This window comes from Amblyomma americanum, chromosome 7 (assembly GCF_052857255.1).
Source record: "Amblyomma americanum isolate KBUSLIRL-KWMA chromosome 7, ASM5285725v1, whole genome shotgun sequence".
Classification (NCBI taxonomy): Eukaryota; Metazoa; Arthropoda; class Arachnida; order Ixodida; family Ixodidae; genus Amblyomma; species Amblyomma americanum.
The window spans coordinates 159,038,550-159,055,402 of NC_135503.1; the positions used below are offsets into that span (position 1 = coordinate 159,038,550).

General features: G+C 45.9%; 1 protein-coding gene and 1 pseudogene across 1 annotated transcript in view; both read left to right on the plus strand.

Annotated features, from left to right (window-relative positions):
• Positions 1-5,905, plus strand: part of LOC144096721 (seizure 6-like protein) — a 158,673-nt gene extending 152,768 nt beyond the window's left edge. Inside the window, exon 6 of the mRNA XM_077629563.1 lies at positions 3,217-5,905. Within this exon, the coding sequence (XP_077485689.1) occupies positions 3,217-3,609 (393 nt within the window). The 3' untranslated portion in view covers positions 3,610-5,905. The remainder of the gene's footprint in view (positions 1-3,216) is intronic.
• A 138-nt stretch (positions 5,906-6,043) lies between these two features.
• LOC144098194 (uncharacterized) lies at positions 6,044-16,365 on the plus strand (annotated as a pseudogene).
• Positions 16,366-16,853: the final 488 nt, after the last annotated feature.

The window sequence follows — 16,853 nt, forward strand, 5'->3', positions numbered from 1 at the left end:
CTCGGGCGTCATGCGGCCGCCTGTTAATATTTTATTCCATTATGCAACGACGTCGGTTACCATGCAACCACTGGGTTACGATTTGCGTCATAACGCATAACGATGAGATCTGAAACGGGAAAAGTAGAGCTAACGCTCTAAAATTAATAAATCTCTGGCTGCGTCTACGCATAGGACTCCTCGACTACGGAACGAAGGATCGCACGCTTTCGATTTGCGCAGTGACTGACCCACGCTTGAACGCACCCACTAAAGTGGTCGCAGCGGCCACTGCGCACAAAAAACTCCGAAACCGCGAAGGAAGCAGCCAAAGCCATGGCCATTGCCTGCACAGACGCTGAAGTAATCATCAGCGACTCCAAATCGGCCATAGGGGCCGAGGTTCATCAACCCCTCTCAAAGTTCTGGAAGGATTTGAACCCGACACACCTCTTTACTATTGGTCGAGGTCGATAGAAGAAGACCTCGGCCGCACCACTAATGTATCGCAGGGCATGAAGCAAATGTAATTAAAAGTAAAAGAAAGGGGCATAGTGCCAAGAGATGAAATCAGTATTGGTAAAGACGAAACGGGGAAAAGGTCAAACAGGTGAAAGCAGGAAAGAGGATAAAGTTCGGCTTTGCACTACGTGGGCGTCCGATAAAATCCTGTTTATCTTGTTTATTCGTCTCTGTTCGCCCTTACCGGTTCTCCAAATCATCGCTGATGCGCATTAGTCCGCAGGTACTAGGAAGATAAATCTGATCTGGGTCCCGGCCATTCGGACAGTGCCGGGAACAAGGTTGCCCACAATCACGCTAGAGGTTTCGTCGGCTGAGCAATGGGTTCGTTTTTGTACGCTGTGGAGAAGTAGTAGGATGCGGAAACAACTAGCCCAGCAGTTTGTTTTGAGCACGTTTACTGTTGGGATGTCGTTGATCCCTGCATTACCCAATATACCTGCTACAAATTTTCATCTTACATAAGAATCTAAATACCATTTCAGTTTTCTTCCGCCGGGATGACCTACTATATATTTAATGCGACTGTAGCTTGGTTTGGGCTAGTTGGTAACACTGTTTTGAAAACGTTGCGAAAATAAAGGCACGGACGATATAGCGCCTCTCCCGTCCACAACTGTGTCGTCCATGTCATTTTTGCGCTTTGTTTTAAGAAAATGGAATATATTCCTGTGGAAGCTTGTATTGTAGACAAGCATTCTTGTCTTGTACACGCTGACCGTGGCTTTTCTCGTATAATGCGCGTTGCTTCATTTTTGGTACGTGCACTGTTGCAGACGCTGTGCATGTTGTACGCCTGGTGCCGTCTACGCGCCCATTTCTGCAGTATTGCGCGAATTTTATTACAGTGTAACACAGTTTTATAGCATTTTTTGTTTATCTCATTTTTGTTATGAGGCCGGATACTTTTAGAATTCAGTTTTTGAGTGATTTTCTTCTCGTGCTTTGTGTTGCTGTTTTTCGCTTCTAATATTGTTCACACTGGTGCACGCAGGGGCTTATTATTTTCCAATCTTTTTAGGTTGCCCCAACCCAACGAATATCTCTGATACGCTGTACAGTCATCGTGTAAGGGGCAACGACCCCTGGAAGGCTTAACAGAGTAGTGTTGCTGGCCAGTCGGTGATACATTCGATAAAGGTGCTCCTAGCAGCCCATCTTTTTCGAACGGAAAGAAAGTGGGAAAGTGAAATCGTCGTCCGCGTTTTGCTTGCGCTCGTTGTACGAGGCTGCACTGTGCTTCACACCTATCTTGTGACGAAGCGGCATTAGGAAGAATTGTTTTGGAGTAATGTCGTCGGTATAACAAGCAGTGCTGTGCTCTTACAAAAATTTCTTTAGTCAGTCTATGGACTGTCCATAGACTTTTGTCTATACTGTTTATGACTTCCTGTATATAAATATTATCGACTAGTCTATAGGCAATACAAATATAATACATATTCAATAGACGATCATTAATATATACCCATATACTTTTTCTAGACTTATCTGTACCCAGTCTATTGACTAGTAATAGACAAATTTTATATCTTTAGGTTGGCGATAAAGTCTATAAGAAGTGTATAGACAGTCTATGGACAATTGTTATAAATTCTGGCGGGCACTCGTGTTGTTTATCCAGGAGTCAAAGGCGCCGTTGGTCGGGGGTCGGTCCCGCAACGCCCACGAAGTGCACGCAGCCCCCACTTCGCTGCCCCCAGAAAGGCCGCTTATAAAACGAAGGCAGTCTTACCCCTTTTCGTTTATAACACCCCTGCCCCCCCCCCTCCCACACACACACACACACACACACACACACACACACACACACACACACACACACACACACACACACACACGCACACACACACACACACACACGCACGCACGCACGCACGCACGCACGCACGCACGCACGCACGCACGCACGCACGCACGCACGCACACACACACACACACACACACACACACACACACACACACACACACACACACACACACACACACACACACACACACACACACACACACACACACACACACACACACACATTTTCCACCGTAGCGCCTTCGACGGATTCTAATGTAGAATAAGCATGGTTTCGACCAATTAATGTGAGCTCTAGAATGAGCGGGGAAAGCACCTGAGTGAAACGGTTTCATGCATTCGCTCATGTTTAGAGCGTTTATGGAGATCCGGTTGCATTGTGGGCACGGTTGGCGAAATAATCGTCCTTCACTACTCAAACGTTTGGCAGCAACGAGAGCGGGCGGCGGTGGTTATATTTGGTCACATGAAGGATCGTCAGATTTACTTCTTTGTACGGACAGTGCCCAATGCACCGCTTTATTTTAGCCCTTCCTGAATCATTCAGATACAATTCAGATCACAATCCGCCAGTCTTTGTTCAACAAATTTTTCTTCAATTTAAGACCGTCCGACCGGCCGAAGCTGCCGCTAGGGTCCAAGGACTCCTGGTTGCCGTCTAGGAGGGAAGGCCTCTGCACCTGTTGGACAAATAAAGTTATACAATCCAGTCCTGGAATCATTGGCATGCCATCCAGCCACCGCTATCCTGTATTACGAGGCGGCACGAAAAGCCGTTACTGTCTCGCTCAGATGTAGCGTTCACAAGTGATGTCAGCAGGCGATGTGCGTGCTCATGAGCTAGAGGCACGGACGCTGCTAGAGCAGTTCGCCGGGGGCACTCACTTTAGACCCACCTTTCGCAGGAGCGCTGGAGGCCGCCGCCGCAGCACAGGGACCACGCCATGGCGGAGGCCACGCCGTCGGCACACAGGGACCCCGAGGACAGCAGTCCAGGGCCGCGCGAGGAGCTAGAGCCGCACGGCACTGACTACGGCGACATTGCCGCGCCAAGCGGGGACGGCGGCGAGGCCGTGGACGGCCTGACGGTCACCGCGATGGCCGTCATCGTGGCCGTAACGGCTCCGCTGGCGGTAGCCCTGCTCCTGCTTGTGGTGCTGGTGGCCTACAGGCGCCATTACCCGGTGCGCATGAACTTGGGCCGAAAGTTCCCCACTTTCGAGAACCCCGCCTACGTGCGCAAAGATGCTCGCGACCCACGCGAACTGACTCGCCTGTCGGTTGCCGACCGCTTCTGAGCTGACAGCGCCTCCACACCTGTGGGCATCCTCGAACCATGTGCCTCGACAATGTGTCGTCCCGAGGCATGGACGAGTGAACGGCAGCTCATCGTGGTCCAATGGCGCCGGAAGAAGGCACGGCGCAGGCATGGTCGATGCGCCTATGAAATACAGAGGCCTATTGCCCGGTAGCCTTTGTGTTACCCAGTTTTGGCACCTTTGAACCAAGGTGGCCTGGAAGACGTACCGCTCGGAGGAATGCAGTTTCAACCCTCTGCTATGCTGCCAGAGGCCCAGACTACTTTCGTCCAGACTCATTTGAACGGTTGCCTCTAGGACGTTTGCTAAACAATGTAAACAGAAGGGGCATTTTGCAACGCAGAGACTGTTGGTAGGATGTGCTCCGGCTGTTCTGTCGGTCTTGTTGTAGCTGCGCTGGCCTTCGGCTGCGTCCGCGTACGTCGGGCCTGCGTGCAGCCGCCGCCTGCGGCAGGCTCAGAAATGACAGACAGTTTTAGTTTCACGTACGTAGAAGCTTCACGTACGTAGACCTCTTATGGATGACCAGCGCTCATGCGCAGAACGCAAAGGGTCTGCATTAGTCACACGGAGCTACGTGATATTCGGATGTTTACGTTGCGGTCTTTGCATTGCTTGCGTACGTAGCGTTGCCAGCGTGGCGGCGCCCTGCCCGCCCGCTTCACTGCGATAACAGCTTCGTCGCCTAACCCTCGACGCGATATCGTGTTCTAAACTGTTGTATTCGCCTTCAATTTGCCCACTCTTACCCTAGCATAATTTCAAGTGGCAAATAGGTTTTCTTTTTAAGATAGTTTTCCTTACCTTTACGGCGCGCTTCGGGTGTCCACCCATATATGTGAGTCTGTTACTGCGCCATTTCCTTTCCTCAGAAAACCAAAAACCATAAAAAGAGCGATTGTTCATCTGTTAAGCCTGACGAAGTAGCGTTTGTTGTCGCCATAGCAATGGTCCGACGCAGTTCAACTGGCTTGGTTTAACTCGTCTTGTATTATAGCTGCTACAACAGTGTCTCTGTTTGCAGATGACGCTCAGAAAACACGGGGCGGGCATAGCTTACGTATAAGATTTTCGAACCACATGCACATAAGCTACGTAGACTTCTCACTTTGGCGTACGTGAACCCTGTACGGACGTGAAACTAAAACTGCCTATCATCTGTCGCCGTAGCGTACATCTTCACACAAGAAAGCAGTACGCCTGGCTTCCTTCTACGTAATGAAGCCTCTTAAGGTAGCATTAGTGACATGTGATGACTGCGTTTTAAAATGTGGTTTCTTTTTTTTCTTGATTTTATGCTCAGCAGCTGGCACTGAAGCAGTCTTTTTCCGTTGCCACCGTCCTACTCTTGTTAAGTGTTTGGCCCTTCTTTCGGGCTTTATCTATGTATTATGTTACTACAGTATTATGCGAGGCAAGGGTCTTTATTTGCACACTGAGCAAGCGGCGAGAATGCTCGCAGCCCCCCGCGTATACTGCAACCTCCACTCCACCAATACACGACCTTTTTCTCGCGTACAATAGACCGCGGTCCAGCTAGGTCATAGGAACGAACTGTCGTATAGATAGCTTTGAGCTTTCCTGCTGCAGCAAAGTACAACACCGAGCCTGGCTGGTCGGATGACAGCAGCAAAAGTCCCAATGCCTGCAGCAGCCGCTCTCTGAGTTCGGGCATTTCATTCTTAATCGCTCAGTGAACATCAAATTAAAGTAGACCTTAATATACTGGCTCTCAGCTGATGCAGAAACTCTTTCTGTCCGACTTGAGCACGAAATTCTTGTCGAATGTCGAGGCAGCTTGGGGAATCAATTACGTGCATGCGGAATTGGTAACATACCAGAAAAGGTATATGGCTGCACACCTATTGATTCATGTACATAAAACTGCACAGCCGTATTATGCTCGTAGAAAACAAAAACTGATGCATACAAATATTGGATCATCCAGTTCTCGAGATGGGTTTATCACATTTCATAATAAACACTCTTACCACAAACAACCAATACTCAGTCATTTTCGTGTGAAGATATGCATCATTTTCTCGTTACTTCAAGCATTTTTTTATTTCCATGTCAAGGTGCTGAGCTCTTAGCTCATGTAGCAATCGCTGGCACAATGTGCCCTCTTATTTCGCCTAATTCGCTGAAGCTGGCGGCTGAATGTGGTTTTTCGTTTTTTTTAAGGCTTAATTTTTACTCACATGTGCCTTATATGCATTTGTATAATAACGGCGCGTGAACACAACGTAATAAAATAGTTTGACGTATTTCCTAATTGCCAAGCCTGCTGTGTGTCTTCCTTTTGTGCATTCTGCAGCATGGTACAGTAAGCCGCGTTGTTAGCTATTCTTTAAACTATTCGTCCTATGGTCTTCGTTCATTGCTATGAACAAGTTTCATTTAATGTATTTCGACAAGCTAGGAGAGACTCACGCAACCCCTTGCAAATTATCGACCTTAATTTCATTGTAATTCTTCGTCTAAATGATATCATGACAGCAACATGCCAATATTATAGCAGCAGGAGTAAATATATTACTCGCATACCAAGCACAAAATGGAGCTTAAACTCACGTCAAAAGTATGCCTGCATAATTTATTACAGGCTAAAACGGGAATCGTGATATTACAAGGTCGAGGACTGAGAAAGTACCCTATGGAAAGCGTGATTTATTTAGCAGCATTGATTTGGGTGGTCGTGTAAAACGCAGTTTTCGTGACTAAAGAATGCCGAATTTCGTGCCAGCCAGTCTACCTTAGAGGCAACAGCTGTGTGGTGGCGTGGAGCTCACGTAGCTTAGGTCTCATACAAGTGCGTTCCTGTGTCGATGAAGAGGATGAACGCCTGCTTATTGCCTAGGTGTTTACGGGAAGGTTTGCACAGCACTTTCGCGGAAAATACTTCAAAGCAAGATTATTGGGCGCTTTGGTTTGCATCCTTTTGAGCGTGAAGAGAAAGACGCTTAGGTTTTTGCAGCGCTTTTGGCTGAGAAGAGCCTCCGAACATATTGGGACCGCCGAACACACAGTATCACCAGAAAAGGATGTACACGGGACAGCGGTTTATCGACGACTGATGTTTAGTTCAAAAATGGCCAACCCAGGATACCAAGCGACGTATGTGTTTAAAACGCAGAACGCTGAAAAGACGTGGCGAGTCATCCGTGTACTCCTTCTTCTGGTGATCCCATCTGTTCCCTGGTCCCAATATGTTAGATTAACACCAACTCGCCCGCATGTTTACCTTATTAAGAAGCCTACGATGTGCAGCGTTCTTCATCGGTCCACCCGGATTTATTGCCTTCCCACAGAGCGGCTAAAAGCAAGCACGTGACATTGCTCTCAAGGAAAGAGGAAAATTCTTCAAGCCACATTTCCCTAATACTCGCCCCTCTTTCAGAACCAACTTTGCGAGCGCGGAGATGGTGTCCCATCAGGGCAACGCAAGCGTAAGAAACGCGCAAAAGCCGGGCCATAATTACCGCTGGTGAGAAATCATTCGTGCTAGAGGGCGCACTTCCGAACAAGACTGGCTACACCACAATTTTGTTTCGAAAGTTCAGAATGCAGTGCTTCCATCTTTATGCTGGAATCAAGCGCTAGGATAGCATTGGGCTCATGTTTTCTGGGTTCAAACCATATCCCGGTCGAGCTTATCGCCACTTAACCAGAAAATATTAGCTATACCTCCGTTGGTCCGCTAGTGACTGCATGCAAGTTGTGCTAAACTGCCCTGTGCAGTCCGATATCCCTACCATTTAAGCGTTCCTACGTAGAATTTCAATGACAATATATTCCTGTGCAAGAGGTTGCTGCTGTGGAAAAGGACAGTCCATGCGTAAAAGGTTTCAAATTTGGGTCGGACTCTCTGTTGGTTTCTCGCTTCCAACCAACACTCTTAGGTATGGTCAGTTTGCTAAGTCCGCTGGAGTCCCGGGAAGCGAAGCCGGCCCACGCGATCGCCGCCCAGACAGTGACGCTGCGGTCGCGTCAGTATGGTGCCGCGCGTATCGTCTGCAACTCCCTGCTTTCGGAATGCAGCAGACGACGGCCCGGGTGAGCACAAAAACGTATTGAAGAAATACAAACGGAGTTTTAACCTTGATCTATTTTTGCTTTGTGAAATGAGACGCTTTAGTGGCATTTTAAACCCCGATCTTACCCACGCACTCTAACGACGCGTCGACGAACGGCTGCCAACATGCATATGAGATGCGTATTCATGGAAATGGACTGCCGTCAAACGCTATCGCTTTACTTAAACAAGGTTTTGCAGCTGACATGCCGATTATATTTCAATTCTGACATGTTAAACAGGCAAAGGCTACTGACTAGGGGGAGCATTGGCCGCAAAATAAATAAAAGATGAAAGATAAATGGGGGAAAATTTTTTTCCTAAGTTTCAATTGGAAAAAAATTGATTTAGGGTCAACTGGTCGGGATTAGCCGGCTCCAACAAGCAACATCTAGAAAAATTTGGCAGTTTATGGTTTCAAGGAAACGTACAACCTTTGGCAGAAGTTTGGAGCCCAGGGGTTTCCATTTGTCCCACACTGTGTGCTTCGTAATGCATCTCCAGTGCTTCAAAGTTCCTGAACGTAAGAAGATTTCTGCTCCTGCGTTCTCCAATGGGTAGGACTTCCACGAATGTTTCAGGAGACCCACTACAAGGCTACACTACAAGGCAAACCCCCTGGGCTCTAAACTTTTGGCAAATACTGTACCTTGGGGACCTGAGAGAAGCTCCGCTTACTCCTGGTTATAGTTAGGAAGGTTGAAATAGTAAGGATCGAGAACGATAATGCGAAGGCGCAATAATGTTGATTAGGCATGGATTCACTTGGCAGAGAGTAAACAGTGTGTGGAACATATATGAGTAAAATATAATATTGCAGGTAACTAAGTACTGTTTGGAATAGTGTAGTTGTAGATGGGAGGCCACAACAAGGAGTGAAATGAAACTTTGATCAAATGTGTATCGAAGATATCAAGCTAATGCAAGGCAAAAGATACTGGGAGTTGTGAACACTGACATAGACGATTGGGATGGATATCTAGACGGTACCGGAAAAAATGATGCTGACAGTTTGTGAGCAGAATGACCTCATTATAGCAGAAAATTAGCTGTGGCTTGCTTTGGTTAAACCAGGTGAGAAGCGAAAGAAACCTCCGACTCTGCGTCGCTGCTTAGACGTACCTCTTGAAGTACTTTCTGCTCTTTCTTCGCAGTAGCACTATTCCGTCGTTCCCCGACGCGTGTCGCGGGTTCTTCTTCTGTCTCTTCGGAACGGCGTTCCTTCCTATCCTCATTGAAACGTTGAAGCTTCGCTTTCCGGCGCGCTATGACGACAGGGTGTTCTTCCTTACCGGCTCGCCGTAGGTATATATACACAGCTCTCCACTGACATCACAGACGGTGACTCCGTCTCCGTTGTCAAGCAGTGTCTGTCTCTATGATTGATGTGCTTGTTTGCTCAAATTCCTTTTATATGACGTCAACGTTATACATCATCGCAAGTTGTCCCAGCTCTTCAACGTTTGACCTTGACCTTGACCTTGACCTTCGAGAGATTTGGGGGTGGCCCACCATTTTGGTTTGGCATATATTCGCCACCATGGCCTGCGTGACTTTGCTTCATGGTTTGACCTCTAAAGCTTTTAAAACAATGCAGGAATACATTACCATATTGAAAACCTGGCGTAGTGAAGCTCTCGCTTCACTACGCTATATACACCCTAGTGAAGCTCTCGCTTCACTAGGGTGTATATAGCGTGTAGGGTGTTGGTGTAATTGCTTTTGAATTGGACGCTTCCCACACCAGCATTGAGTGCTCCATAATGAGGATGAAGACGAAGACGTTGTTCGACCTATTGTCGCCTCAGCTATGGTTCTTTACCTAATTTTGCCTAATTCACCTAGGTTTATTTCAATATTCGAGGACGGCTGCATCTTCAAGGTGGTACTGTCCCTATGGGAAGAGTACGCCTGCTCCGGCGCCGGCATGTCTAAAGGGACCACGCCAATCTAAGGAGGCTGGCTCGGAAGAGGCGGCCATGGCTTCCCAGGCTGTGGAGCGACCAGGACATGGAGATGACCACCCGTCCAGCGAGACTTCATCGCTCAGTGGGGATGAGTCAACGATCGTGGTTGGTGGCGAGTCGGTGGCCGATATGGCTGACGTGGACAACGAGGACGTCAAGTTGGTGAGCCATCGCAAGCAACGAATGGTCGGGGTTCCGGTAGTGGTTGTGCCCACAGAGAAAAGGGTTGATTTAAAAGAGAGGATTCATATCTTGCTTTTCGCGGCCATTCAATCACTGCTGGGATCAGCTCCGATTCGTAGTCGGTTCACCATGCAGGGCTCTTCAGCTGGATTTCTTGACGAAAGAGCAGGTTTAAAAGCTCCTGCAGTGCTCTCAGATTGGTGACATCAAAGTTAACATGTGGTTGCCCCATTCCTACATGAAGAACACCTGTGTTTTTAAGGGTGTACCAAAGTGGTATTCAGAAAGAGACCTTTTTGATTATTTGAAACCACAAGGTGTTCTACACTTGAAACGACTCGTGCGTCGTGTGGAGTCTGCAGAAAAAGAATGGACTGCGAAACCTACCAACTCTATTGTGCTGACATTCGGTCCCAACTCAAAGCGCCCCGAAAAAATTGATCTGGGATTCACAAAACGCGCAGTTGAAGATTTCACTGAAGCTCATCCGCGGTGTTTTAATAGTAGTAATAACTTTATTCATAGAAATATATTGGTGGGTCTCAGAGTAGAGGCACTCTTCACATCTTTTGATGTGGTCTGTGGCCCTTGTGGCAGGGTTGGAGCCCCTAGTCCAAGGCCCCACTGAGTCTTGCCGCCAGGTAGGCTTTCCGGGCCAGTCCTGTCTGGATTTCCGGATCCTCGCTGGAAAGCATATTCTCCCACTGCTCCGCACTCAAGATTCTGTTTATTGCAGCCACATTTGTTCTCTTTTCACACCACATTATATGAATTAACGTGGCTTTGTCCTCGCACCAAGGGCATTTGCTGCTATATAGTCCTGGGTGGATCTTGCTTAGCATGTTTAGATTCGGGAAAGTTCCCGTTTGTAGCTGTCTCCAATAGACGGCTTCCTGCTGGTGGAGATTTTTGTGAGGTGGGGGATATCTAATCCTGACCCCCTTATAGTAATTCAGAATTTCTGAGTACCCTAAGGGCACTGTTTCCGCGTCAGGCTGCTCGAGGCTGGTTTGGTTGGAGGCTCGGCTTGTAAGCTCTCGAGTTCTTCTATCCGCCTCGGCATTCCCCGCGATGCCTGTGTGTCCCGGTACCCGCATTATTATGTGTTGCAATTGTTTTTCCTTCGGCTGTAATTTGGCTGTCTTTAGGATGTAAAGCGCTGCCCCCCCCCCCCCCCTATTTTTCCATTCATGTAATTTCTGCACGCTGTTTGCGAGTCTGTTAGAATTATTAGGGACCTTTGAGCACGGTCGCCCTCTGCCGCCACTAGGGCAATGGCAGCCTCTTTGGCCTCCTCAATCGTGCCATCCCTGATAGTTAGCCTGGCAATTTCTTTGTGCTCATGATTAATTGCCGTTGCAACCGCTCTATTTCTCTTATGTTGTCTAGTTCTTCCGTATGCAGCCGCATCCGTGTACGTAATGTTTTCTTTGTTGGCTAAGTTCTGTTGCACATACTGTGCCCTAGCCTCCCGTCGCCCTCGGTGCGCGTTCGGATCCATATTTTTGGGAATTGGTGCTACCCTAATTGTTTGCCGCAGTTCATCGGGTATTCGTTCTGATCTTTTTATCTCTGACAGTGCACCCTCGTAACCGCCTCTTTTCAGCAGCTCTGTCCCTGTTTTTGTCTTTTTTAGCCTCTGGAGCTTAGCTACGAGTTCGGCCTCCCTTAGCTCCTGAAAGGTGTTATGCAGACCTAGAGCCATTAGCTTCTCCGTCGAGGTTGATTGTGGTAGTTGTAGCGCTGTTTTGTATGCTCTCCTAAGTATCGTGTCCGCTAGCCTTATTTCTGCTTTGTTGCAGTTGTAGTACGGTATACTGTATGTAATTCGGCTAACCACTAGGCTCTTTATAAGCTTAAGCGTGTCGCTCTCCCGCATGCCATGTGTTTTCCTAGAGACCCTGGTTATCATGCGGGCGACCTGTGTCGCCGAGTTATGTATTAGTCAGAGCCCCTGCGTTCACCTTTGGTTGGATTGAATTCACACCCCTAATTTTCTGATGGTTTTTCTTTCCGGTATGAGTTGCCCTTCTAGATAAACATTTAGTTTTAGTTCTTTTCTTTCCGGGCTTGGCAGCAGTGACAGCGCTACGAGCAGGACACTAAACCATTCATTCTGCACCTTGCAGTTTTGCCGCTAGCCGGGTCTACGCAAGCGTCGTTGGACTACACAAGCATCGTTGGATTGCGAAAAACATCGGGCGGGCTTCTCCTTTCCAAACGCTACATCACCTACGTGTGGCTTGCAAGTGGGCCACGTGACTACCGAATAAGACATAAAGCCGAAGTATTCTGGTGGTTCTGCACTTGGCAGCAGTGACAGCGCTACGAGCAGGACACTAAGCCATTCTTTCTGCACCTTTGCATGTTTGTAAATACTTTTATTACCGTACGGTTAAGTACGTCTGATATTGCTGTTGCTGCTGCCTAGTGCCTGGTGTTATGGCTAAAGAAATGTTGAAGTTGTTGAATGATTTCAAGGAGGAAATGAAGTCTGAGTGGAAAGCATTTAAAGAATCACTCGAACGGAGCATACGGTGAGAAGAAACTTGCGTACCGAACTAGATGAAATCAAAACGGCATGAATTTCATAAGCAGTAGTCTCGATGAAGCCAACTCTCGTCTTAAAACTACTTTTAGTGAAAACAATGATCTGAAAAAAGAGAATGAAACACTTTGACACAAAATTATTACCCTCGAAAAAGACTTGATTGAGTGTCAGACCAGCCTTGTGAAATCGGAACAATATTCACGAAATCGAAATGTTGAGGTAAAAGGTATCACGCAAACACCAAACGAGAACCTGGCCGAAATGCTTCAGAAAATTGGAGACGCCATCGGCGAAAGCATATCGTCCAACCACGTGGACGTTTGTCACAGGGTGCCAACCAAAGAAACCAACTCAACTAACATAATAGTGCAATTCCAGCGCCGCGAAAAACGGGACTAAGTCCTCGAAAAGGCTCGCAAGAAACGGGTAACCGATTCTGTGCTTGGCATGACAAATGAGTCGCCTATTTTCGCTAACGAGCACCTCTGCCCTCAAATGAAGCGGCTTCTGGGAAGGGCTATCGCACAGAAACGCGAGCACGACTGGAAGTTCGTGTGGGTGAGGAATGGTAGTTTTTTTGCGCGCCGGACAGAAACTTCGCCTATCATTCCTATCATCAGAGAAAGCGACATCAGCACGATCTGCGCCGATGATTCGCCGTAGACCGAGTATTTCTTAGTCTTTTTGTTCAGAGTGCCGGTCTGCGTGTGACATGTCTGGAAACTGTATTTTCTCTGAAGGTATTATTAATACAATCGGTCCACAAACAAATAAATGTTTAAGCTTGCTGCATTTAAACGCGCGTTCAGTTCAATCGAAACGAGATGACATATCCTTACTAATAGAATCATACAGCTTTGATTTCAATATCATTATGCTGACTGAAACCTGGTACACAAATGACGCAGAGTACCTTATATTTCCCGGCTACGATAATTTCTGTCTAAACCGTCAGCTAAGGAGAGGTGGCGGTATCTCAATTCAAACACTTATACCAGGCTGTGTAGTAGTTGCCGATTATAGTATGATAACAAAAAATTACGAAGTGCTGTGCCTCAAAGAACGCAACAACTTATTCGAATTTGTTTATCGTCCCCTCTGTGAAAATTTTTCAGCTTTTGTTTTTACTTCACTGATAGCTTTCTTTCATATGCAAATGATGCTGGACGCAAACTCACAATTGGTGGAGATTTCAACATAGATCTTTTGAAAGACTCAAAGCCTTCCTCAACCTTCACATCTATACTTGAGTCTAATGGTTTCTTTAGTACTGTCACCTCACCCACGCGTATTACCGCGTTAACATTATCATTACTCGACACATTTATTACAAATGTGTCTGTCGAGGATACAGTATCCGGTACGATAAGCTCGGATATCAGCGATCATTTCCCCATATTTTTATCTGTGAAACAGCATATTGTGCCCCTGCCTAGTGAAAACGAAAATTATACCCATCGTCTGATAACGCCTAGTACGCTAGAAAGTTTCAGAAAAGAAATAGCCGGAACAAATTGGAGCAGAATTATGGCCGTCAGTGATGCAAATGAGGCATACGAAAATTTTCTAGCTACGTTAAAAATAATATATAGTCAGTCTTTCCCTATTCATACGCATCGAAAGTATAAGAAATCACGTAAACCGTGGATCTCAAGGCACCTTAGTAAGCTAATTAAAATAAAAAATAAACTGTATCAGTCCTTCCTGCAAACCCGTGACCCGAGGAAATGGATGGATTTTAAAACCTTTCGAAACAAAATAAACAAAAAGAAACAGAAAGCCAAGAGTGAGTACTATCATCGCATTTTCAATAAGGATAGCATAAAAAGTGACGTCATGTGGCGGAAGTTAAACGAAATGCTAAATAGAAATTCTGGTGGCAGACATATGGACAGTCTGACTATCGATGGCGAAACAATAAATGGGGTAAAACTGGCAGATAGATTCAATGACCTTTTGTTGAATTAGGGAACAGAAACAATGACTTAGATACTGCTTCAAGCATTCCAGTTGTTCCACTATCAATATTCTTTGCACCCACTTCCGTCCATGAAGTCTGTAAAATTTTTAATGGCTTCAAAAACAGCCATTGCCAAGATGCCGATGGCATAGAAATTGGGCCAGTGAAATATGTAATAGATTTAATTTCACCTGTGTTAACACATATTTTCAATGCTGCCCTTTCCACTGGTGTTTTTCCGGAACAGATGCAGATAGCGAAGGTCGTCGTTATTCCTAAAGGAGGTGATAAAAACAGCCTAACAAACTATTGCCCAATATCTATATTACCCATATTTTCTATATGACCGGAAAAAATAACTAATGTCCGTATAGACAGTTTTTCTCAAAAACATGACCTAATTACTGACTGTCAGTATGGATTTAGAACAAACGCTCTACTGAGATTGCTCTCTTGCTACAAAAAGATATGATCCTGAATAATTTTGAAAAAAGACTCATGACGCCAGGTATATTTTTAGATTTCAGCAAGGCTTTTGATTGCGTAAATCATAAACTACTTCTTTGTAAACTCGAGTCCTACGGTTTCCGTGGAACACCATTAAACTTAGTTAAGTCTTATTGTCTGCAGGCAGTTTGTCCAAATACATGAAGAGAAATCGAGTAACCGACCGATAAAATCTGGTGTGCTGCAAGGTAGCATCCTTGGCCCGGCACTTTTTCTTTATATTATAAATGATATTGTAGCAATCAGTAATACCTGTAAGTTCTTTATCTATGCAGACGATTGCACCATATACGTGGAAGGAAAGGATTTGTGAAGCATTTTAAGACAGGCAAGCTCTGTGTGTTGTAGCCTTCAAGATTGGTCTGTAAAGAATAACCTAGTACTGAACCAATCTAAAACAAAATGGGTTCTTTTTCGTGCAGCAGGGTCTCAAACAAAAGTGGCTGGAAACATTACTTTAGGCCCCTACTCAATCACAGTCGAAAAACACGTTAAAACATTAGGAGTAATTTTTCTTAGAAAACATGTCCTGAAATGAACATATTAACACTATGTGTACGAAAAATCGCAAATCGATTGGCGTGCTTAACAGAACCCGGCATTCACTTCCTGTCGCCATAAAAAAACTCATATACCATTCTCTTTTCCATTTCATCTCTGTTACTGTGTGTCATTTTGAGGAAATAAGACGTCCCAAACCTGCATAAATTGACTGTTTTACAAAAGAAAGCAGTACGAGCCATACAAAATGCACATTTTCTTGAACATACGGAAGGATTTTTTCAGACACTTGAAATACTTACAGTGGCAGACGTGTATAATAACAAACTACTAAGATGCTATAAAAGTGCAGTCCATGGAAAACTGGACTCATTTTTACCAAATGCCAACCTCAAACGCTCCCACTACGTGTACCCATATTGACACCAACACCCATGGCAAATACCATTCTCACGCACAGAGTACGGTCGGCAACGGGCAAGTTGTACTCTACCTAAACTTATAAGCTACTTTGATCAACTAGGTATCGATGTATTTCCACTAAATAATCGGCGCCTAACACAATTATTCTTGTAGGTAATATGCATCACATTTGACTAGACAGAAATGAATGAAATATTCAATTACAAGTGCAATCGTGTTTTTCTGTGTCTCTTGTGTACTGCATGCATCTGCCTTCCAACATTTACACATTTGATAACCATGTGCTATTTCGACACAGTTTTCTGTTCAACATATGTTATCACATATGACAGATCTGAGTGGTATTTCTGTCTTTGTAACTCTTGATCAGCATCAATTACAAGTTTTGTTTCTTTTGTTATCAGTGTGTGTGTGCATGCGCGTTTTTTTACATGTACTAAAGCCTGTCGCTGCTCGAGGGGCGGACGGGGCTTTTTGTCAAGCTGCGAAACATGCAGCTTTTTCTCCGCCGCCCTTTTTCACCACCTGTACACTTTCTTGGTGAAATAAATGCTCATTGATTGATTGATTGATTGATTGATTGATCGATCGGTTGAGTTTACCTCGCCAGACCCTTAGTAGCTCTGATTTTTCCGTCGAGTAAGCCAAGCCCCTGTCTCTAACATAATTTTCTACGCACGTTGCGGCAGCCTGCAGTTTCGCTTCCTTTTCGCTGAGTGAGCCCTCCGTGACCCACACAGTGATTTCGTCCGCATACATTGCATGCCTTATGGCTTCTATGGTTTCTAGCTGTTTAGCCAGCCTAACCATTGCTATGTTAAAGGGTATGGGTGAAATCACTGACCCTTGCGGCGTTCCCTTATTGTGTGTTTGAAAGCTCTTGGACCTGATTTCCCCGAGCTCTATTGTAGCCGTTATATTTGTGAGGAAAGCTCTTACGTATCCGTAGATTCTTTTCCCGCAGTTCAAATTGTCCAGGCCTGTTAGTATGGCTTCGTGGCTAACGTTATCAAAAGCTCCCTTTATGTCTAGGGCCATGATTATGCGTTCGCCGCA